This window comes from Meles meles, chromosome 9 (assembly GCF_922984935.1).
Source record: "Meles meles chromosome 9, mMelMel3.1 paternal haplotype, whole genome shotgun sequence".
Classification (NCBI taxonomy): Eukaryota; Metazoa; Chordata; class Mammalia; order Carnivora; family Mustelidae; genus Meles; species Meles meles.
The window spans coordinates 19,347,180-19,370,212 of NC_060074.1; the positions used below are offsets into that span (position 1 = coordinate 19,347,180).

The 23,033-nt window shown below is 39.5% G+C and overlaps 1 protein-coding gene across 8 annotated transcripts in view; it reads right to left on the reverse strand.

Annotated features, from left to right (window-relative positions):
• PLEKHM3 (pleckstrin homology domain containing M3) overlaps nt 1–23,033 on the reverse strand; it is a 183,016-nt gene that overhangs the window by 75,529 nt on the left and 84,454 nt on the right. For all 8 annotated transcript variants that reach the window (XR_006820277.1, XM_046018922.1, XM_046018924.1 and 5 more), the window contains exon 6: nt 4,639–4,702. Coding sequence is in view for 7 of the 8 variants with exons in the window: in XM_046018922.1 (XP_045874878.1) it covers nt 4,639–4,702 (64 nt within the window). In the remaining variant the exon portion in view is untranslated. The remainder of the gene's footprint in view (nt 1–4,638; nt 4,703–23,033) is intronic.

The window sequence follows — 23,033 nt, forward strand, 5'->3', positions numbered from 1 at the left end:
TCTTATCAGCAGTGGAAGTAAGGAGATGGTTTGTCACATACTTCCCAGGGAAAGGAGAGCGCCAATACAGAAGGCTAGTGTAGTGAGAGTCACGGCATTGTTCTACTGTCCCATTGGGGCTTATCTTTTTTATTGTATTCCTATCTTAAAGTCTTCTCGTGGATTTGTGATTAATGCTGGATAGACAGAAAATAACAAGACACAAATTCTATTGTACTTCCCCCTCTTGAAGTATCAAAGCAGGAGAAAGCTTTGGAGAAAGTGCCTCAGTTTCCCCATTTAAAACATGCCTCAATACTGTCCATTCACAGATGCTTAGTCCTTGTCTGCCATATCCTTTAGAAAGAACTGCTCTGTCAGTTACAAAACAGAACATTGCATTCACACCTCCTCCTCCAGAAAGTTTCTGCTTATGATTTTGTTTTGTAAAAAATCAGTATATGACATTAGATTTACATTCAAAGAGCATGGATTGGTAAGTTTTTCTAACAGTATCTACTGTGCTGAACAGAAATTCACCTGAAATTCTAAGCTGAAGAAATGACAGGCTCAAGTCTGTGCCCCTCGGAGCTCCTCGGACTTGGAGAGCCTCTGCTGCCACCTTTTGCCTTCTTTGGACCCGCTGTGAGGCAGAAGGAGTACTTGGTTCTGTCTTAGGTGTTACATGTTATAATGCTGCCAACTGATGATAGGCAATGACTGTGTTGTTCAACTACTACCTTTATGAGGAGCTAGTAAAACCCAGCGAGTGACTTAATGCCCGGTGAAATAAAAAGACAATTAGGGACTCGGCACCAGTATCAGCTACAAATTTTGCCAATCGCTGGCACTCCCAGGCTAATGGCAGGCAACTGCAGCTCCCAGAACAACAGGAGGGAGTTCCTTTTGCTAAGCATCATCTACTATTTGTTTCCTTGCATCCAAGTGGACAAAAGCAAAGGAGAACACCTGCAAAGGGGCCAGTAAATTCAAATAATGAGAAGTGGGGAGAAAATGGTCTTGAATTTAACATCAGAAGCGTGAAGGTAGCTTGAAATCTTCAGCCAAACTGTTGAATTGGGCCTATCTCCTAAACTTTGTGATTGTCACTTACAAAAATGAAAGCAGAGATATAAGAAGGGAGTAATTTTTTTGGTATCAGAATTTTTTAGCATCTTTATCTTAGGTATTATTAGTGTTTTGTGTACCACATTACTTTAAGATATATTCTAAATCTCCCTTTACCATGTGTATTCAATTCTTTTTTGATTTTTGGAGAGGAAGATGTCTACATTTTGTTTTTTAAATGAAAGCTACTGGGAAAAAAATCCAATTTACTTAAAAGGAATCTGTAGAAAGCATTCTATTGCCTTTAGGAAGGATATTTATATTATCATTATCCAAGATCTGTAACTCTTCAGCTACTTGTGTTAGCTTATCTTCTATTCCCTTGCAAAATTTATAAACAATATTTATAAATTTATTTTTTATAGTTATTTTATAGGATATGTTTTTATAGAGACCTTTATTTTAGGAGTGTGGAGGGTAATGAAATGGGGGTAAGTAACTTACTCGAAGTTATGTCCCGAAGCTGACATGAAAGCGGACAACCCAGTAGTCAGACATTGGCCAAAATGGTGCAGGACAACATGGGGCTGGCAGGTGGCTCCTTAAGTCAGGCTGGATTGCCTGCTGCCTCGGACACTCTGTCACAGAGCAATCGTATATTTCTTTCCTCTCGTGCTCCCTTCTCTTACATATTCACAAGAACAGTTCAGATTCAGAAAACATGCCTGACATTTACTCAGAAACCAAGGGAAAATGGGGTGGAGGGGCCCCTCCGTACTGATAGCCTAGATGCAGACAGATCAAAAGCTAAATTCAATTTAAGCCACCTCAGGCAGAAAAAGTAATTGAATTAAACTTCCTCTAAATATGGTAAGTTTGGGGGATCTTAAAACCAGGCACAAAGAACCAGGTTAGAGTGAGCTCTAGCCGGTCCCACCCCCCCCACCCCCCACCCCCGCCAGGGAGTTTGATGAGCTGCTGATTGCCTCTATCATTACTACTGAGGCTGAAAACTGATTAAGCTGCTTATGGGGCTCCAGGGGCTAATGGGCTGGCCCACCCAGAATACTGCTGTCACTGACTTAAGGAAGCTGCGTGGCATATGTGGTCTGATTATTACAAGCGGGGGAAAGTCCGCAAGGCATAGGAGGAAAGCTTTAAAAAGCAGGATTTATCGCACCAAATGGATACACTACTTTGACACCCTAAAATGAATATGGAATTTCTCTGATTCTTTCTCTTCATCTGGCATCAAAACTCACTTTTGAAAGGCTTCCTCAAAGAGTTATTCACTTTGGACCCCACCCATTCTGTTTGAAACCACCTGAAAAGAATATGTCCGTGCCTTTAAACAAGTTTCTAGGTGGGGCCTCAGATACAGTCCGGTAGAGTCCTAGAAAGAGGTGAGTTAATGGATATTCTAATTGAGTCTTCTCCTTGCATGCCACTGGGCAACAGTGATTAAAAAATAAACCTTTCCCCACCCCAGCCAGCAGATCATTGCTGCTGGATGATGTAGTAAAGGGTGTGCGGGACTGAAGAAGTGGGAGGAGCTGATGTGTACAAACACGTTAAGCTTGATGCACATGAGAAAATTAAAACACTACCGCTCTCTCAGACCTTTCCAACTAAATGCCCTAAAACCACTTGTACCATTTAAAATAACTTTCCTCCCTCAGGGTGTACAAAGAAAACACAAATCTTAAGTTAAAAAACAACACTTAAAGTAGTTTTAAGTCTTGAAAAATGACTGAAGGATCTGAACGGTTTTTAAGTTGACCTCATTTCCCTGGGCAAAATCACCGGTGAGGAAAACAACAAACAACAGAATCGGAGCAATACGAGATTCTCTGGAAGTTGCCACAATCGCTTTGTTAATTGACTCTTGAAAGAATAGATACATGGAAAGTACTGCTTTCATTTAGTGTCTAAAAGCTTCTGAGGGAGTGATTGTTGATTTAAATGATTAACCAAAGTTTAACATTCTCAGAACTTTGGGCTGAACAGACAAGATGTTGGTTTTCTTCTTGGTTGCTAACCTGGGGTCAGTCATTAAAAAGACAAGCACTAATACAAGTTTTAAAAGATGATTTTGACTCTTATATGCTCCCTTATGTTTTATTAAACTTTAAAGTCCTCCAACTGTTTGACTTAAGCACAAGTCAAAGAGCTTCCTAGAGTCACTGCCTTTTAGATCTTTTTCTCCCTGTACAACTTTCTTGAGATATAATTCTCATACATAAAATCCACTGCCTTTTAGATCTTTTTCTCCCTGTACAACTTTCTTGAGATATAATTCTCATACCATAAAATTCACTGCCTTTTAGATCTTTTTCTCCCTGTACAACTTTCTTGAGATATAATTCTCATACCATAAAATTCACTGCCTTTTAGATCTTTTTCTCCCTGTACAACTTTCTTGAGATATAATTCTCATACCATAAAATTCACTGCCTTTTAGATCTTTTTCTCCCTGTACAACTTTCTTGAGATATAATTCTCATACCATAAAATTCACTGCCTTTTAGATCTTTTTCTCCCTGTAAAACTTTCTTGAGATATAATTCTCATACATAAAATCCACTGCCTTTTAGATCTTTTTCTCCCTGTACAACTTTCTTGAGATATAATTCTCATACATAAAATCCACTGCCTTTTAGATCTTTTTCTCCCTGTACAACTTTCTTGAGATATAATTCTCATACATAAAATCCACTGCCTTTTAGATCTTTTTCTCCCTGTACAATTTTCTTGAGATATAATTCTCATACATAAAATCCACTCTTAAGTATACAGTTCAGTGGGTTTGGTCTAGTCACAGTCAGTGTGCAGCCATCACCACCATATAATTCCAGGACATTTTCATCAGGCCCAAAGGAAACTCTGGGTCATTCGTAGTCACTCCTCATTCCCTTGGTCTCCCCCCATGCCGGCAACCCACTCAGCTATTTTCTGTCTCTATGGGTTTGCCTATTTTGGACATTTCATTTAACAGAATCATAAAATATATATTTTCTGTCTGGCTTCTTTTGGCTTGATGTTTTCAAGGTTCACTAATGTTGTAGCATCTATCGGTACTTTGCTCCTTTTTATGGCCAAATAATATTCCATTGTCTGGATATACAAAATTTTGTTTATCTGTTCATCCACTGATGAACACTGGGTTACTTCTACTCTTTGGCTCTTATGAGTATAGCTGCTCTGAACATCTGTATACAAGTTTTATGTGGACACAAGTTTACAGTTCTCTTGGGTATACTTTAGGAGAGGAACTAATTACTGGTTCATATGGTAACTCTGTTTAGCTTTTTGAGGGAACACCAAACTGTTTTCCACAGTGGCTATACCACTTTACATTCCCACCAGTAATGAATGACAGCTCCAGTTTCGCCACATATCCTTGCCAACATCTCTTACTGTCCTATAGTATCTTAATAATAAGGTTTTCCCCCCATTCTGAATAGAAATTGATTATCCGGGCTTATGAAGAAATTACCCCAATGATGGCAGAATTCAGTGCCTAGACCATAATCAACTAAGACACTTTCCCAGTGAGAAAGCAGAAATGAAATGGCCCTTCTGAGCACTCACCTGCTGCAGATCAGCGAGGGAATACAGGTGGATCTGTTGAAGGAGGTATTCTCTGGGGAAAATTCTGAAAACAAGGACAGAAACATAAATGAACTGCAGTGCCGCTGCAAAACAAGTTTTGTCTATTTCAAGATCCCTTTCCACCAATACTTTTCTTCCCAGCACTCTCTGAGAAACCTGTTAACAACACCCCTTTTCTTCTTTACACAGATACTAAGATGGAAGTAAAAGTTTGATCTTTGACATTTTTTTTTAAAATTCCTAAGTGAGTTTATTTCAGGACAAAAAGGAGCAATGTTCTGTTTTGTTGTTTTAACTGAATGCAGTTGACAGACAATATTCTATTAGTTCCAAGGATTCAACAAAGTGATTGAATAGTTATATACATGAAGTTATGACCAAGATTATCATCAAAGTTGTATATTAGCTATATTCTCTATTCTGTGCACTGTATCACTGCTTATTTTATAAGTTTGTATCTTTTAATCTCCTTCCCCTCTATTATCCCTTACCCCATGCCACTCCCCTCTGTCAACCACCATATTAGTCTCTGTATCTATGAGTGCTTTATTTTGCTTTCTTAGATTCCACATGTAAGTAAAGTCATATGATATTTGTCTTCTCTGTCCTATTTCACTTAGTATTATACCCTCTAGATCCATCCATGTTGTTGCAAATGGCAAAGTTTCATTTTTTTTTTTTTTTATGGCTGGGTAATATTCCATTGTATGTATATGCTACCTCTTCTTTATCCATCATCTACTGATAGATATTTAGGTTGCTTCCTATCTTGCTTGGTTATTGTAAATAATGCTGTAATGAATATAAGGATGCATATTCTTTTCAAATTAGTTTTTTTTGGTAGATAAGTACCCAGAAGAGGAGTTGCTGGATCATGTTTTTAATTTTAATTTTAATTTTTTGAGGAATCTACATACTGTTTTCCATGGTGATGGCAGCAAATTACATTCCCTTTTCCCCACATCCTCACCAACACTTGTTACTTGTCTTTTTGATACTAACCATTCTGACAGGTGTGAGTGATATCTCATTGTGGTTTTGATTTACATTCCCCTGATGATTAGTGATGTCAGCATCTTTTCATGTGTCTGTTGGCCCTCAATGGAGAAATGTCTTCGGATCCTTTGCCTATTTTTTTAATTGGTTTGTTTTTACGATATTGAATTGTGAGTTCTTTATATATTTTGGATATTAATCCCTTATCAGTTATGTCATTTGCAAATATCTTTTCTCATTCAGTAAGTTATCTTTCCATTTTGTTAAGGGTTTTCTTCACTGTGTGAAAGCTTTTTACTCTGAAATAGTTCCATTTGGTTTTGTTTTGTTTTGTTTTTGCTTTTGTTGCCCTTGCCTGAGGAGACAGATCAAAGAAATACTGCTAAGACCAATGTCTAAGAACCTACTGCCTATGTTTTCTTCAAGGAGTTCCGCGGTTTCAGGTCTTACATTTACATCTTTACCCGATTTTGAATTGGTTTTGTATTTGATATAAGAAAATGGTCTGGTTTCATTCTTTAGCATGTAGTTGTCCAGTTTTCCCAACACCATTTATTGCAGAAATTGTCTTCCTCATTGTATGTTCGTGCCTTCTTTGTTGAACATTAATTGAACATATAAGCATGGGTTTATTTCTGGACTTTTCTATTTTGTTCAATTAATTAATGTCTGTTCTTGTGCCATTGCCATAGTATTCTGATTACAATAGCTTTATAGTATAGTGGGAGATCAGGGCATGATACCTTCAGGTTTGTTCTTCCTTCCAAGATTGCTTTCGCTCTTCAGGGTCTTTTGTGCTTCCATACAAATTTTAGGATTAGTTGTTTCAGTTTGTGAAAAATGCTATTAATATTTTCATAGGGATTCTGCTGAATCTGTAGATTGGAGCTAGTAGATTTGGATAGTACAGATACTGTAACAATATTAATTGTTCCAGTCCATGGTACATCTTTCCATTTATTTGTGTCATCTTCAATTTCTTTCATCAGTGTTTTACAGTTTTCAGTGAATAGGTCTTTCATTTCCTCAATTAAATTTATTCCTAGGTATTTTATTCTCCTTGATGTAATTGTAAATGCAACTGTTTTCCTAATTTCTATTTATGATAGTTTTATTAGTGAATAAAAATCCAAGTGATTTCTGTATATTAATTTTGTATCCTGCAACTTTATTGATTCACTTATTCAAATAGTTTTTTAGTGAAGTCATTAGGGTTTTCCATATATAGGATCATGTTATTTGCAAAGAGTCACAGTTTTACTTACTCTTTCCAACTTGGATACCTTTTATTTCTTTTTCTTAAATGTTTCTTGAAGCTAGGACTTCCAAAACCATGTTGAATAAAGTGGAGAGAGTGGGCGTCTTTGTCTTGTGCCTGATCTTAGAGAAAAAGATTTTAGCTTTCCACCACTGAGTATGTTAGTTGTGGGTTTGTCATATATGGCCTTTATTATGTTGAGGTATGTTTCTTCTGTACCCACTTTGCTGTGTTTTCATCAGAAGTATATGTTTAATTTTGTCATGCTTTTTCTGCATCTATTGAGATATTATATAATTTTTACCCTTCCTTCTGTTGATGTGGTATATCAAGTTGATTGAGTTTGTGGATATTGAACCATCCTTGCATTCCTGGAATAAATCCCACTTGATCACTCTGTATGATCCTTTCAATGTATTATTGAATTTGGTTTACTAATATTTTGTTGAGGATATTTATGTGCATGTTCATCAGCAATACTGGTCTGTAATTTTCTCTCTCTCTCTCTTTTTTTTAAATTTTGGAATATCTTTGATTTTGGTATTAGGCCAATGCTGGCCTCAGAGAGTGTATTTGAAAGTGTTCCTTTTCTTCATTTTTTTTTTTTTTTTTTTTTTTTGGAATAGCTTGAGAAGGATGGGTCTTAACTCTTCTTTAATGTTTGGTAGAATTCACCTATAATGCCATCTAGTACTGGACTTTTATTTGTTGGGAGTTTTTTGATTACAGATTCAATTTCATTATTAATAATTGGTCTGTTCAGATTTTCTATTTCTTCTTGATTCAGTCTTGGAATACTGGGTGTGTCTAGAAATTTATCCTGACCTTTGATTCTAATATAATACAAGGTACTATGAGTCCCATGTAGTGGCCCAGGGATGAGGACCAGGGCATCAGGTTTCTTGCACCAGCTGGGTTCCTCACAAGCTGTGTCATCTCAGGCAAGTATTTTCATAAGGATTCTGCTGAATTTGTTGATTGGAGCTAGTAGATTTGGACAGTATGGACATTTTAAGAATATTTTTCCAGTCCAAGGTACATCTTTCTATTTATTTGTGTCATCTTCAATTTGAATTTATTTTGTATTTGATATAAGGAGCTAGTAGATTCAGCTTCTTCACTGTTTTATAAAGATGAATGAATTCAATGTCTTCAAATATCTTTCCAGTTCTATGCCTAAATTAATAGATCTTGGAGTTGAGAAAACTGATTGGTGTGGCAACCTGTGTATCTTTGTCTAAAGGCTTCTATGGCTTTCATTAATGGGGACAATGGTGCTAATCATCACATTAATGAACTATCCTCTTACATATATAGTGATGAATTTTAGGATAGGTACAGATGGGAATAATGGGATGAAATATTTACACTGGGAGTCTCTGACAAAGTCTAATATCTTTAGCTGCTGTTAGTTCACAGCATCTGGATAAATAACACTGAATAGGAAACAACAATGAATTATGGGCAAGCAGATAAGTACCAAAGTGTGGATGGTCAGAACTGTCCCCCACCAACACACATACATTCCCCAAACAAAACTTATGATGCTTGCTAGCATTTTTTCTGTCTTATGTGGTACTATGCAATCTTCCTGTACCCTAAAGGGAAGAAGCAACCAATTTATTCAACTAACATTTATGACTGTCCACTATATACCAAGCATTGTGCCAGGCACTAGGTAGATAATTAGGAATAAGACAGTCCCAGTACTAAGTTCAAGGAGCACTAAGTCAACTGAGGAAAAGGTATATAAACTGATAACTGAGAATGATAAGTTATGCACAGGATACATACTTTTAGAACAGTTTAGCATGTTGGATCCCAAACCTTGGCTGTCTATTAAAATCACTTGGGGGTGCCTGGGTGGCTCAGTTGGTTAAGCGTCTGCCTTCAGCTCAGGTCATGATCCCAGGGTCCTGGGATCAAGCCCCACATCAGGCTCCCTGTTCAGTGGGGAGTCTCCTTGTCCCTTTCTCTCTCTGCCCCTGCTAGTGTGCTCGCTTTCTTGTGCACTCTCAAATAAATAAATAAAATCTTCTAAAAAATAAAAAAATAAAATCAGGTTTTAGAAGATAATGGTATAAGCATGGGTAGAACCCAGAAATTAGTTGTTAAACAAAACAAAACTCTGCTGGTGATTAGTGCAGCCAAGATTGAGAACCACTGACCTAATATCTAGCTCATTGGGCAATTCAGTGTTTCAGTTCAGTATGCATTACTGGACAAACCCTAGCGACTAAATCATTCATTCCTCCATTCATCTTTCTATCCATCCAATACTGATTAAGCACACCTATGTGCCAGCCCCTGTACTAAGCCACGGAAGAAAGGGCATTGAACCTATTAGATAAAGTCCTTCCCTCATGGACACCGGGGGTAGGCATATGCTAGTTTGGAGTTCTCCTGGGAAGTGTGACAGACTCTGGAGAATTCTGCTGAAAAGCCCTGTTTCATCCACAGAAATGAGAACAGACTGAGTGGCAAGGCCCTTATATTCTGGGAAATACAGTACAGTACCAGGCTGGGCTCCCTTCAGCTCTGCTGCTTCAGGGCCGCACGTGGCAGGAAGAGGGTGCACATTCCAAGCCCAGCGAGGCAGGTTGTAGGGCAAGTGTCTACTCCTCCAAGTGAGAATAAGCTTCCCTACCACAGAGAGGCTCCCTGTTGTAGAAGGTAGACCACTTCCTTTTTCAACAGCACACATGTAAGACAGAGATGATCAAGAGATCTATTCCTCATGGCATCCTTTACTATTAAGCACCAGTAAGGGGAGCCCACTGTGGGCTGGGCACTTGACACACATCATTTCATTTGATTCTCACAATTGTCTTGCATGTTAAGAATTTTACATGCAATTTTACATCCATTTTATATAAGAAAAATTTTGCATCCATTTTACATAAGAAAAAACTGATGCTCAGAGGCAAAGACTAATTTGCCCAAAGTCACAAAGCTGGGATTCAAGGCCAGGACTTCCTGCCTCCAAAGGCCTGTATTCCTTCCAGTTTCTTGAAGGTGGGGGTAGAGGAAGGAAGGAGGCAAGCTGGCCATTTAACTTAGCCATACAATGCACGTCTCTCCCGGGTAGATGTTTAAATCTATTTCGGCCAGGAGCAATATAGAGCCACTGGTGCTTTTTAAGCAGGAAAGTCACACTGATACACTTTGTCAGGCCCACTTTCTGACGGCAAGGAGAAGGTGGACAGACTGTAGGCAGGGACAGTCCTGACATGTATCTGAGAGTCTGTTCTAGGGTAACCACGGGAGGATGGTGAAAGGAGGGGAGGGAATAGATAACACAAGAGACCTTTTGGAAGAACTGACATATGTTTAGAATTAGTGAAAGAGGGGATGACTGGGGGGCTCAGTTGGTTAAGCGTCTGCTTTCGGCTCAGGTCATGATCCCAGGGTTCTGGGATCGAGTACTGCGTCGGGGGCCTTGCTCAGCGGGCAGCCTGCTTCTCCCTCTGCTTTGTTGTTCCCCTGCTTATGTTCTGTCTCTCTCTCACTCTGACAAATAAATAAAATCTTAAAAAAAAAAAAAGTTGGCGAGAGAAGAGAAAGGAATCAAAGGCAACTGACATATCTAGCTCGGGTGACGGGATGGGGATGTCAGTGGCCTACATGGGGCAGGCTGTCAAGGGAGGGGATAAAGAATTGAGTTTCATGTGTGCTGACTATGAAGTGCTTGTAGGAGGGGCAGGAAGTATGGCCCTTGGAAATAGGGATGGAGAGATGTGGAACACTCAGGGGGCACTTCTGACATCAGCACGAAGGTGAGAGTTAAAGCTGTGGGAATGGATGGGACGGACCTAGGAGGGAGCAGGAAGGGGGCTGAGCAGGGACAGAGGTTCTTTGTTGTTATTTGTATACCTTGTGTTGCCTGGAATTCTCTCAAGTAAACACTTTGGTGTTCTGCAATTTTTCTCCTGCTTGAAAAATTCTTGTTTTGAAAATAATCAGGATGTTCACATGTACTTGGGTTTCTAACATTTCCTCTATTTGTGAAATGTTTGTACCCTCATAGCCTTCCCTTGGTTACCCCTAATGTTAACATCTCACACAGCCCACGGTGCGCTGACCAAAAACTCAGAAATGAAGCGTTATGTAGATTATGGACTTTATTCAGATTCACCAATTGTTTTACTAGTGTCCCCTCTCCTTTTTTTTATTTTTTAAAGATTTTATTTATTAATTTGACAGAGAGAGATCACAAGTAGGCAGAGCAGCAGGCAGAGAAAAAGAGGGAAAAGCAGGCTCCCCGCTGAGCAGAGAGCCCAGGACCCTGAGATCATGACATGAGCTGAAGGCAGAGACTTAAACCACTGAGCCACCCAGGTGCCCCCTTTTTTTTTCTATTCAAGGATCCAATCTGGAGATATATATATATATATATGTAAAATTTAAGCATTTGCAAGAAATTGAGTTTGTGCAGAACAGGAAACCTAGGGGAGTCTTAGAGTAGGGCACCGAGGATAGCGATGTACGATTATCTAATATGGGGACATGGGGCATTTGAGAATAGTTCAGTGGGAGGAATAATCTTCCAACTACAACTGCTTAATAATGAAATCCCTTAAATAAAGTACAACAAAAGCCATGTGGCAGAAAAGCGCTAAGAAATGGAGACAAATGGGGCTCCTCGGTGGCTCAGTGGGTTAAGCCTCTGCCTCCGGCTCAGGTCATGATCTCAGCGTCCTGGGTTTGACCCCACATCGGGCTCTCTGCTCAGTGGGGAGCCTGCTTCCCCCTCTCTCTCTCTGCCTGCCTCTCTGCCTATTTGTGATCTCTGTCAAATAAATAAAATCTTAAAAAAGAAAAAAGAAAGAAATGGAGACAGAGTGAATCAAGTAAGTAGGCTGGAAAACCATTCCAGGATTAGCTTCTGCCTCTTCTGCTGGTTTGTGCAGATGGAGGTCAGCTGGACACTGAGAAGGAAAGCAACTGAAATGGGCTGCAGGAGGAAGAAACGCGGGGTAGTGTTCTCGCAGGTCTCTGCCCCCTAGTTCTTTCTGCTCTAAAACCTCTATCACAGAGTACACAGGAGATAAAAAATAATTATAAACTTACAGACCAAATCATACTGGTATGCTCTACTAGAGTACTACAGCCAGTCCGGTATCCAGTTAACATTTACTGACGGCGTGAAACAGGCCAGGTGCCGTGCGAAGTGCCGAAGATGAATGCGTCAATGAACACTGTTGACGAGCAGCAAAGACAATTTCCAGATTCTCCTTACTAGGCTGGGTCCTTCCTGCTTCCAAACACTGTTCGTTAATTAACTCCTCTTCTCACAATGACTCACCAACTTTGAGCACAGTCTGCTAATGTTATCTATGTATTTATTTAATGTTTCTGCTCACAAATACATTTCACATGTTTCCTCTCCCCCAGGAAGCACCTTATCTCTGGTCTCCTCTCTACCACTTGTCCGTGTCTACCTCTATAATTTACAGGAGGTTAGTCATAACAGACACAAAGAACTAGAAAATGCAATATGTGTAGAAAAGATAAAGGAACTGAGCTTAGTATGTCTGGAGAAGATGCAACCAGGAGATATGGTGATGGCCCTCAAGTACACAGGCTTTTAAGACTGGATAATGACAATCAGCTTTTCTTTTCCCTGAGGATGGAAAGTGTAGCACAAAAGCATTGAAGTCAAATACGACAGTAAGTTTCCTGAGAGGGAAGACTGAGAGGTATTAAAATGTATCTCTTGTAAATTTTTTTATTTACAGTGAAAATGCTTTTCACTGTAAATAAAAAAAGAAAATATCCTTCTCAGCTCTTTAGAGGTAGCGACACACTGCTTAGAGGAAGTGAGGGTTTTGGAGGTAGGGACACGTGACTTCAGGTTTAATTCCTGCCCTTGGTTAGCTCCTTTCCTACTGCATGCCATCCTCAAGGCAGAGTTTGTAAGACACTCTCCTACCATCTCCTTTAGGTAGACCATCCATAGCGGAAGCACAGGGTAAATAACATAAAAGCCGAGCCCAGGAGAGCACCTGCAACTACTCATCTGGGTGACGTCAAGGGCTTTTCCCTGCTGCGGTGGAGTGCACAAGTTGGCTCCTCCCACCAAACTCTTTAGGGAATGAGGGGAACAGCAGGAACTCCCAGGGGCGGTTCCCCTTACACTGTGAGTCTTAAAAGGGGTTGTGGAGAATCTGCAGGCCCAATGTGTGCTCAGGGAGCATTAAATTGCTTCAGGCCGAGCTGATGAGGCAGGACAGGACTCTGCAGGGGATGCAGAGAATTCACAGCTACTCCAGGGACTGCTAAGGGTGCCGTTTGTCTGGGAGGCGAAGCCCAACATCCCTTAAGACAGTCGTGTCAGCATTCCTTTTATTAGTAATGTATTCAATAAAGAATAATTATTTGCATTTTGTCAGAAAACCCAACTTGTGATCGATGTATGAATTTAATGCAAATTAATGGATTTAATGCAATGAATTTAATGCAAATGAAATCCAACCTTCCAACCTCTGTGGCTCATCACTGTGGTAAGAACCTAAAACCTGCAGATATTTCATTGCAATAAATAGTCACTGGGTCCATAACATGTGACAGGCATTGTGCTGGACACTGGCGCTTTGGAGAAGACATGGTTGTTTAACATCAAAGAATAAGCAGACAAGTGGGATACGCAGGCAAGCAGACAGTGCGGAGTGCAGAGATTTGCAGACACACACAGGCAGAGGTGAGGGAAGTCTGCAGAGCACGTGGTCAGGAAAAGCCACCAAGAACTGCCAGAGGTAATCTGAAGAAGTGGAAGGAAGGGTGTTCTAGGCAGAGGGAGCAGCATGCACGAGAGCGCAGAGGCTAGGGAGAGTACCGTGCGTCTAGGGGACCGGCTATATGGCAGATGAAGAGAGCTGTGCACGTGTACAAATATGTATACAAACATATAGCCAGGCATGACAGGTCTTGAATGCCTTGCTAATCATCTATCAGAAAAGAGAGGGGGCGCTGCAGAAGTGTAGGAGAAAAACATGGTTCGATCTGTGACTTAGAAAGAACAATGAAAGCAGAAGGAGATGGGGGAAGAAGCAGAGGGATGGATCACTTTTTTGGTCAATTAGGTGAGAAAGGATGGGGGCTGAAGAGAACTTAAATGGTTCTTCTGGGGTTGTAGAGAGTGGGCCTACCAGGAGATCGATTTCTGCAGCAGAATCCACAGCTGATGATGACTAAGAGGAAGTGAAGGTCAGGAAGGAGCTTGGGATCTTTCAGTTTCCAGCTAGGTCAGTAGGACAATGGCAGTTCCATTTATTGGCATAGAGAATAAGGAAGAGGAATTGTTTTTGGGGAACAGGGAGTTCACCTGGGGCAGAGGACGGGAGCTGTCTGTAGAGTGTCCAGGCAGAGTCGTCTGTGAGTCCAGGGGGGAGATCTACGTGCCCTTAGCCTACAGGTGTTAGGTGAAGCCACGAGAATGAGTCCTAGCCTGGGACAACACACATTAGAAAAAGAGAAAAAAACGGGACCCTGGCAGAACAGTATTATTTAGGGAGTGATGCAGGAAGACAGGGAAGGAGCAGCTGATAGGTGGGAGAAAAAGCAGAAGAGCCAACATCAGTGAAGCCAAGGAAGGGGAGAATTTCAAGAAGGAAAAAGAGGGTCCATGGCATCCAAGGCAGCGGAGAGGTCAAATAATATGAGTATGGCTGTCCAAAGTCTGAGATGTTTCTGCTGGATTTGGAAAAAGGGCATCATTAGTGACCCTGGATAGGGTGATTTCAGGGGAGGAAAGCCAGACTGCAGAGGGGTGGATGACCAGGGGAGGAAAGCCAGACTGCAGAGGGGTGGATGACCATGGACTACTCTTTTTTTTTTAAGATTTTATTTATTTACTAGAGAGGCAGAGAAGCAGGCAGAGAGAGGAGGAAGCAGGTTCCCTGCTGAGCAGAGAGCCCGATGCGGGGCTTGATCCTAGGACCCTGGGATCATGACCTGAGCCCAAGGCAGAGGCTTTAACCCACTGAGCCACCCAGGCGCCCCCATGGACTACTCTTTAAAGAAGTTAACCTTAACAAAGGAGAGGAATTGGGCCATGGCTAAAAAAGGATGTAGGACTAAGAAAGGACCCTCCTTTTTAAAAAAAAAAAAATAAGAAAATGTATTATTTCAAATAAACCTTTTAATCATAGTTAGCATATAGTATCAGTTTCAGTTGTAGGACAAAGTGACTCAACCCTACATACGTCACAAAGTAAACCCTGCAAGTCTGGTCACCATGCATAGGTATTACCGTATTGATACTCCCTGTACTGCACTTTATATCTCTGTGACTTCTTTGTAAATGGCAGTCTGTACCTCTTAATCTCCTTCACCTATTTCACCCGTCCTTTACCCACCTCCTCTCTAGCAACCACCAATTTATTATTCGGGTCTGTTTTCATTTTTTGTTTGTTCATGTTTTGTTTTTTAGATTCTACATACAAGTGAAATTCTATGGTACTTGTCTTTCTCTGATTTATTCCACTTTGCCCGCCACCCTCCACATCCACTCATGTGGCGACAAATGGCAAGATTTCATTTTTGAAATCAGGTTATGGCTGAGTAATGTTCCATTGTGTATATTTATATATCAGTTTCTTTATCCAGTCATCCACCGATAGACACGTAGGTTTCCATATCTTGACTACTGTAAATAATGCTGCAATGAACACAGGGGTACTTGTATCTTTTTGTGTTAGTATTTTCACTTTCTTCAGATAAATCCCCAAAGTGGAATTCCTGGATCATACAGTTTTTATTCTATTTTTAATTTTTGGAGGAACCCTTATATTGTTTTCCATGGTGGTTGCACCAAGTATGTCCCCCCAACAATGCATAAGAGATCCCTTTTTTCCTCCGTCTTCACTAACACTTAATTTCTTGTATTGATACTAGCCATTCTGAAAAGCGACCCATCTTACATGGCTTTGGTTTGCATTCCCCTGATGATTAGTCTTTTCATTTGTCTTTGTCTTTGTCATCTTTTCATTTGTCTGTTTGGTATCTATCTTTTAGAAAAAAAAAATGTTTAATTTAGGTCCTTTGTCCAGTTTATTAATCAAGTTTATTTTTTTATTAGCAATGAGTTTTTTTATATATTTTGAACATTAATCCCTTATTGACTATGTTATTTGTAAGTATCTTCTCCCATCTAGTAGGTTACCTTTTCATTTTATTGATAGTTTCCTTTGTTGGGCAAAAGCTTTTTGATATTGTCCTAATTGCTTATTTTTGCTTTTGTTGTCCTTGCTGAGGGAACATCCAAAAAAAATTTCTTCTAGTGTTGATTATAATTTCTCTCATTTCTGATTTTACTTATTTGCGCCCTCTCTCCTTTATTCTTAATGAGTCTGGCTGAAGGTTTATCAATTTTGTTTATCTTTCCAAAGAACCATCTCTTAGTTTGTTTTTTTGATTGTTTTCTTAGTCTCTATTTCATTTGTTTCTGCTGTCATCTTTAATATTTCCTTCCTTCTATTAATATTGAGTTTTGCGTGTTCTTCTTTTTCTAGTGTCTTTAGGTGTAAGGACAGACTATTTGAGATTTTTGTTTCTTGTGATAGGCCTGTATTGGTATGAACTTTCCTTTTAGAACTGTTTTTGCTGGGTCTCATAGATTTTGGAACATTGTTTCCATTTTCATTTGTCTCAAGGTATTCTTTAAATTTCCTCTTTGGGGGCACCTGGGTGGCTCAGTGGGTTAAGCCTCTGCCTTCGGCTTAGGTCATGATCTCAAGGTCCTGGGATCAAGCCCGCATTGGGCTCTCTGCTCAGTGGGGAGCCTGCTTCCCTCACTCTCTCTGCCTGCTGCTCTGCCTACTTGTGATTCTCTCTCTCATTATCAAATAAATGGATACAATCTTTAAATTTTGGTTTCTTTATTGACCCATTGATTGTTTAGTAGCATGTTGTTTAGACTTTAAGGGTTCATTTCTTTCCACTTTTTTCTCTTGTACTTGATTTCTAGTTTCAGATTATTGTGCCTGGAAAAGATGCTTGATAGGATTTCAATCTTGTTAAACTTATTGAACTTGTTTTGTAGACTAACATGTGATGTATCCTGGAGAATGTTCCATGTGCACTTGAAAAGAATATGCATTCTACTGTTTTGGGATGGAATGTTCTATATATATCTGTTAAATCCATCTGGTCCAAGATGTCATTTGAGGCCACTGTTTCTTTATTTTCTGTCTGGATGAGTATCCACTGACGTAGGTGGGATGTTAAAGTCCCCTACTACCACTGTATGACTGTCAATTTCTCCTTATGTCCGTTAATATTTGCTTTATATACTTAGGTTCTCCTACGTCGTGTGCATAGGTATTTACAAGTATTATATCATCTTGTTGGGTTGATCCCTTTACTAATATGTAATGTCCTTCTTTGTTTAAAGTCTATTTTGACTTAAAAAAATTAAAAAGTCTATTTTGTTTGATACAAGTACTTGCCACTTCAGCTTTCTTTTTGTTTCCATTTACATGGAATGTCTTTTTCTATTCCTTCACACTTTCAGTTGGTATGTGCCTTTAGGTCAGAAGTGAGTCTCCTGTAGGCAGTATACAGATGGGTCTTGTTTTCTTATCCAATCAATTACCCTATGTATTGTGATTGGAGCATTTAGTCTATTTACATTTATTCATTTATTTAGGTAGATTTATTTATTTGTTTTAAAAATATTTTATTTTTTTGTGTGTTCCAAAGTTCATTGTTTATGCATCACACCCAGTGCTCCATGCAATACGTGCCCTCCATACTATCCACCACTAGGCTCACCTCCTCCCCACCAAAACTCTCAGTTTGTTTCTCAGAGTCCACAGTCTCTCATGGTTTGTCTCCCCCTCTGATTTCCCCCAACTCATGTCTCCTCTCCATCTCCCAGTGTCCTCCGTGTTATTCCTTATGCTCCACAAGTAAGTGAAACCATATAATTGACTCTCTCTGCTTATTTCACTCAGCATAATCTCCTCCTGTCTTGTTCATGTTGATACAAAAGTTGGATATTCATCCTTTCTGATGGAGGAATAATACTCCATTTTATATATGGACCGTATCTTCTTTATCCATTAATAGGTTGAAGGGCATCTTGGTTTTTTGGTTTTTTTTTTAAGATTTTATTTATCCATTTGACAGACAGAGATCATAAGTAGGCAGAGAAGCAGGCAGAGAGAGAGGGGGAAGCAGGCTCCCTGCTGAGCAGAGAGCCTGATGCGGGGCTCGATCCCAGGACCCCGGGACCATGACCTGAGCTGAAGGGAGAGGCCCCAACTCACTGAGCCACCCAGGCATCCTGGGCATCTTGGTTCTTTCCAGTTTGGCGACCATGGCCATTGCTGCTATGAACATTGGGGTACACATGGCCCTTCTTTTCCCTACATCTGTATCTTTGGGGTAAATATCCAGTAGTGCAATTGCAGGGCCATAGGGTAGCTCTATTTTTAATTTCTTAAGGAATCTTCACACTGTTCTCCAAAGTGGCTGCACCAGCTTGCATGTCTACCAACAGTGTAAGAGGGTTCCCCTTTCTCCACCTCCTCTCCAACACTTGTTGTTTACTGTCTTGTTGATTTTGGCCATTCTGACTGGTGTAAGATGGTATCTCAATGTGGTTTTGATTTGAATTTCCCTGATGGTTAATGATGATGAACATTTTTCATGTGTCTGTTAGCTATTTGTATGTCTTCTCTGGAGAAGTGTCTGTTCATGTGTTCTGCCCATTTTTTTGATGTGATTATCTGTTTTGTGTGCGTTGAGTTTGAGGAATTCTTTATAGATCTTTAAAGATCTTTATAGTTCTATAAAGATTTATTTATTTTAGAAAGAGGGAGCGCATCCTAAGGGGAGGGGCAAAGGCAGAGGGAGAGAAAGAATCTCAAGCACACCCTGCTGAGCATGGAGCCCGAATCGGGGCTTGATCCCACATACCTGAGATCATGACCTGAGGCAAAATGAAGAGTCAAATGCCCAACCAATTGTGCCAGCCAGGTGCCCCACTCATGTACTTATAACCATTTTGTTAATTGTTTTCTGGCTGGTTTTGTAGCTGTTCTTTGTTCTTCCTTCTCTTGCTCTCTCCCTTTATGATTTGATAACTTTCTGTAGCGTTATGTTTGGATTCTTTTATCTTTGTTTTTTGTGGATGTATTACAGGGTTTTGGTTTGTAGTTACCATGAATTTCATATATAACACTCTTGTATATGGCCATCTATTTTAAGCTGATTATCACTTAAGTTTGAACATGTTATAAAAGCACTACATTTGTACCACACACCCCCATGTTTTATATACCTGATATATATATTTTGCATATTTTTATTTTGTGTATCCCTTAATAATTATTGTTTATACAGCTGATATTACCACTTTTGTCTCTTATGCTTTATATAACTAGCTTTTTAAATGGTCAACCCACTGCCTTTACTATGTATTTGATTTTACTATGAGTTTTTTTTTTTCCTACATATTTTTTTTTCTAGTTATGGCCTTTTCCTTTCCACTTAAAGAAGTCTCTGTAACATTTCTTGTAGGATTGTTTTAGTGGTGATAAACTCCTTAAACTTTTGTTTGTTGGAAAACTTATCTCTTCTTCAATTCTGAATGATAAACTTGCTGGGTATTCGTGGTTGTAGGCTGCTTCTTTTCAGTTTACCTGCCTGAATATATAATGTCACACCCTCTGGCCTGCAAAATTCCTGCTGAAAAATCATCGGATAGTTTTATGGGTACTCCCTTGTATATAACTGATTGTTCTTCTCTTGCTGCTTTTAAGATTCTCTAATTTTTGACAATTTTAATTATTATATGTCTTGGTGTGGCTCTCTTTAGGTTCATTTTGTTTGGGGTTCTCTGTGCTTCCTAGACCTGAATGTCTGTTTCTTTCCCCAGGTTAGAGAGGTATCAGCTATTACTTCTTCAAATAAGTTTTCTGCCTTAAAAAGATTCTTAAAGTTGAGAGAGACCTGGGCACATTTACATGCTAAAATGAAAGAGCTAGTACAAGAGAAACTACAGATACAAAAGTAGGGATAATTGACAGAGCCTGGCCCTGGAATGGCCTAGAGAAAATGGGATGTGGGCCCAGCTTGAAAGCTCTTTGCAGTATACATATCGGCACACGTATGCACATACACCTCTCCTGTATTTTCTTAATTGAATTGCTTCAGGTTTCTACTAAAATGTTATATAAAAGGTAGTTACTAATTTCTCCAATGTTCCCTCTAAAAGTCAACATACTGGGAACCAAATGCTACAAACTAACTGGAAGTAATCTAATTTAGCAGTCCTCTGGTAGACAGGATCTTTGCTAGAGAAGGGTGCTGCCTTCAGCTTTCTGACAAGGCTGCTGTGTTTAGGGTTTTCTGTGATTAAGGGACCTATTGCACTGCAGAGCTGCTGACCATCAGATTGACATCATTTCCCCAGTAAGCCAGCCATCAGAAGAGTGCCGCTCATGCCAGTGCAAGTTCATCTGGTCAGTTCTGACATCAGAGCCAAAGGACGAATGTGTTAAGAGAGTCCACTCCACACTTCACTCATCCATCAAAGGGAACTACATCACTGGCAGGTAGCACTATCAAATTCTCAGATACCAAAGAACAACGAAGAAACCTGCTAAAGAATCATGGAAATCAAGTAGCACGATCATTTCTAATGCCAAAGTTTTCTACTTTACCAAGAAGGTAACTTGGGCTTCATTTATAGATTGCTGAAGTGAGAGGTGAGAAACAATGAAAATTAAAAATGGACAAATTCCTATATGATTCAGAGTCCTTATAGTATGCAGCTGGTACTTGGGGTTAAAAGTGCAGAGATAATTGCCTATGAAATCAAAGGCAATAGTCTTTACAAAAAAGGTAGGGGTCCTCATTCCATTTTGTCCTTAGGACACTGAGTCAAATAAATCAAGACTCATTTAACCCAACTAATTTCTGAGGACTTCAATTCAGCTCCCACCAAGTTCTGAGGCTCATGAGAGAAGAGGGACTAGGTCAGACTCTGACACTTTTCAGGATTTTGAAAGATTTAATAATATCACCATTTCCCTGAAGCTCAGTTCTTGGAGGTGTACAACTGGCATTTAAAAACCTAGTGATTGGGACGCCTGGGTGGCTCGGTTGGTTAAGCAGCTGCCTTCGGCTCAGGTCATGATCCCAGTGTCCTGGGATCGAGTCCCGTATCAGGCTCCTTGCTCGGCAGGGAGCCTGCTTCTCCCTCTGCCTCTGTCTGCCAGTGCTCACTCTCTCTCTCTCTCTCTGACAAATAAATAAAATCTTTAAAAAAAAAATAAAAATAAAAATCCAGTGATTAAAATGTGAAAAAAAGTTTATAATGGAAGCATGTTAGCACATGTAAGAGATAGGTTTTAAAGAAAAGACCCATCTACACACACACACACACACACACACACACACCTTGACCACTGAAGGAAATCCTCCAATTTTAATTCTAACTAATAACTGTCTAAATGAAGAATATGGATGGAAGTGCATAAAGAATAACTTTAAAAAGAAAAGAATTTATTCATGCAGCGTTACTGTTTTCCGCAATATGTGGTCTGGGTTGGGTAATTTGTGGTGAGCTGACAGGCTCGCAGTAGCACCCACACTGAAATCAGTACAAAGCACTGTGAAGCATCCCCGGGGAGATGCAATTTGGTGTTCTTGATATGAGCTGCAAACTCTTCCTGAAATCATTACATTAGGCCGAATGTGGACAGGAATCCTATGTCTAGCCATGCTCCCAGCTAATGGAAAAACAATTTTAAATCAAAGGCAGGTATTTCGATAGCAACCCATGCGGAAGAAACAAGCTTCGGTCATTTCTCTACATACCTCATTTTGCTAATCTCATTGGCTGGAAAAGTAGGGAGATTGCATCAGACATTATATCTTGGCAGATAGTTATGGGAAATAAGGGCCTCTTTTACCTGCTCATTCAAAAATTGTGCTTAAGTTTCTTAGTAACAATCTAAAGCCTGGAGTAGGAAAACTTGCGAAGTAATTTTGGTTGTGATTATTCTGAGGTCTGACTGTAAAAGTGACAGACTATATCACAGTTACAGATCCTAGCTGAAAGTCTTACAGTATTTTTTAACAGTTCCAAGAACATGGAATTTATCTAACTGCACGGACTTTTATTTTTTTGTTGTCCCTTAGAAAATGATTTTAGATAATTGCTTTGTATTTCATTTCCTCTCAGAATAAAATCACTTTTTAATTTTCTGAAGGATTTCAGTAAATAAAAAGCTATATGTACATTATAATAAAATATGAAGCTTGCCAGAATTCTTTTCACAGTTATTAATCTGTTTAGTTTTGAATGACACTGTCTTTTGCAGACAGTCTGTAGCTCCCTTTTAGAGTGCTGCTATTGGAATATAATTTGCTAAATAAGATCTCTGAAGAAAATGAAGGAAAGGGGTGGAGCTCTTAGAGCAGGAGGTTAGATGATCTGAAAACCTTAGATGTTCCAGAAGTCATTCAAGGGAAGGGGAATTCTTAAAGTAGAATGAGAACAGCTGCTTTCAGGTGTTTTAGTAGTTTTGAAGTCCTGATAGATTCATAATTTGTTGAAACTAAAGGCCCAAATGCAGCTAAAGACACTTTTCATCAGCTAACTTGAAAAACAAAGCCACAAAGTCTGGCTAATATTAAATTTTACAGACAACAAAGAGCCATATTCATTTACTGAACCTAAGTGCTATTTATATACTTACAGTCCTGATAATGCTTATTCTTCTAAAATTCAAAATTAACTGTTTTTGTTGGCTAACAATTGTACAATTAGATCTCAAATTTTGGTGATAAAACAGTCCTCACATGCAAGAGACATGTCAAGTCATGGTGTGTAGATTGTGTTTTAAGAACTAGCCTCCCCTAAGAGATATGTCTTATAAGCCAGCCTCCTAAATTAAGTGTATTCAACTCCCAACAGCATGCAATCTCTTCTCTTTGTAACAGATAACCCCTACACCTAATATGTCTGATTTTGGGGGGGAGGGTAGGGGAAGAGGATGCATTGCTATGAAATGATCTCTCTCAGCTTATTAGTTTATGCATGCTTTTGGGTACACCAAATAATATCCTCATTTACTTTTTCCAAGATCAATGGTACATAGGTATG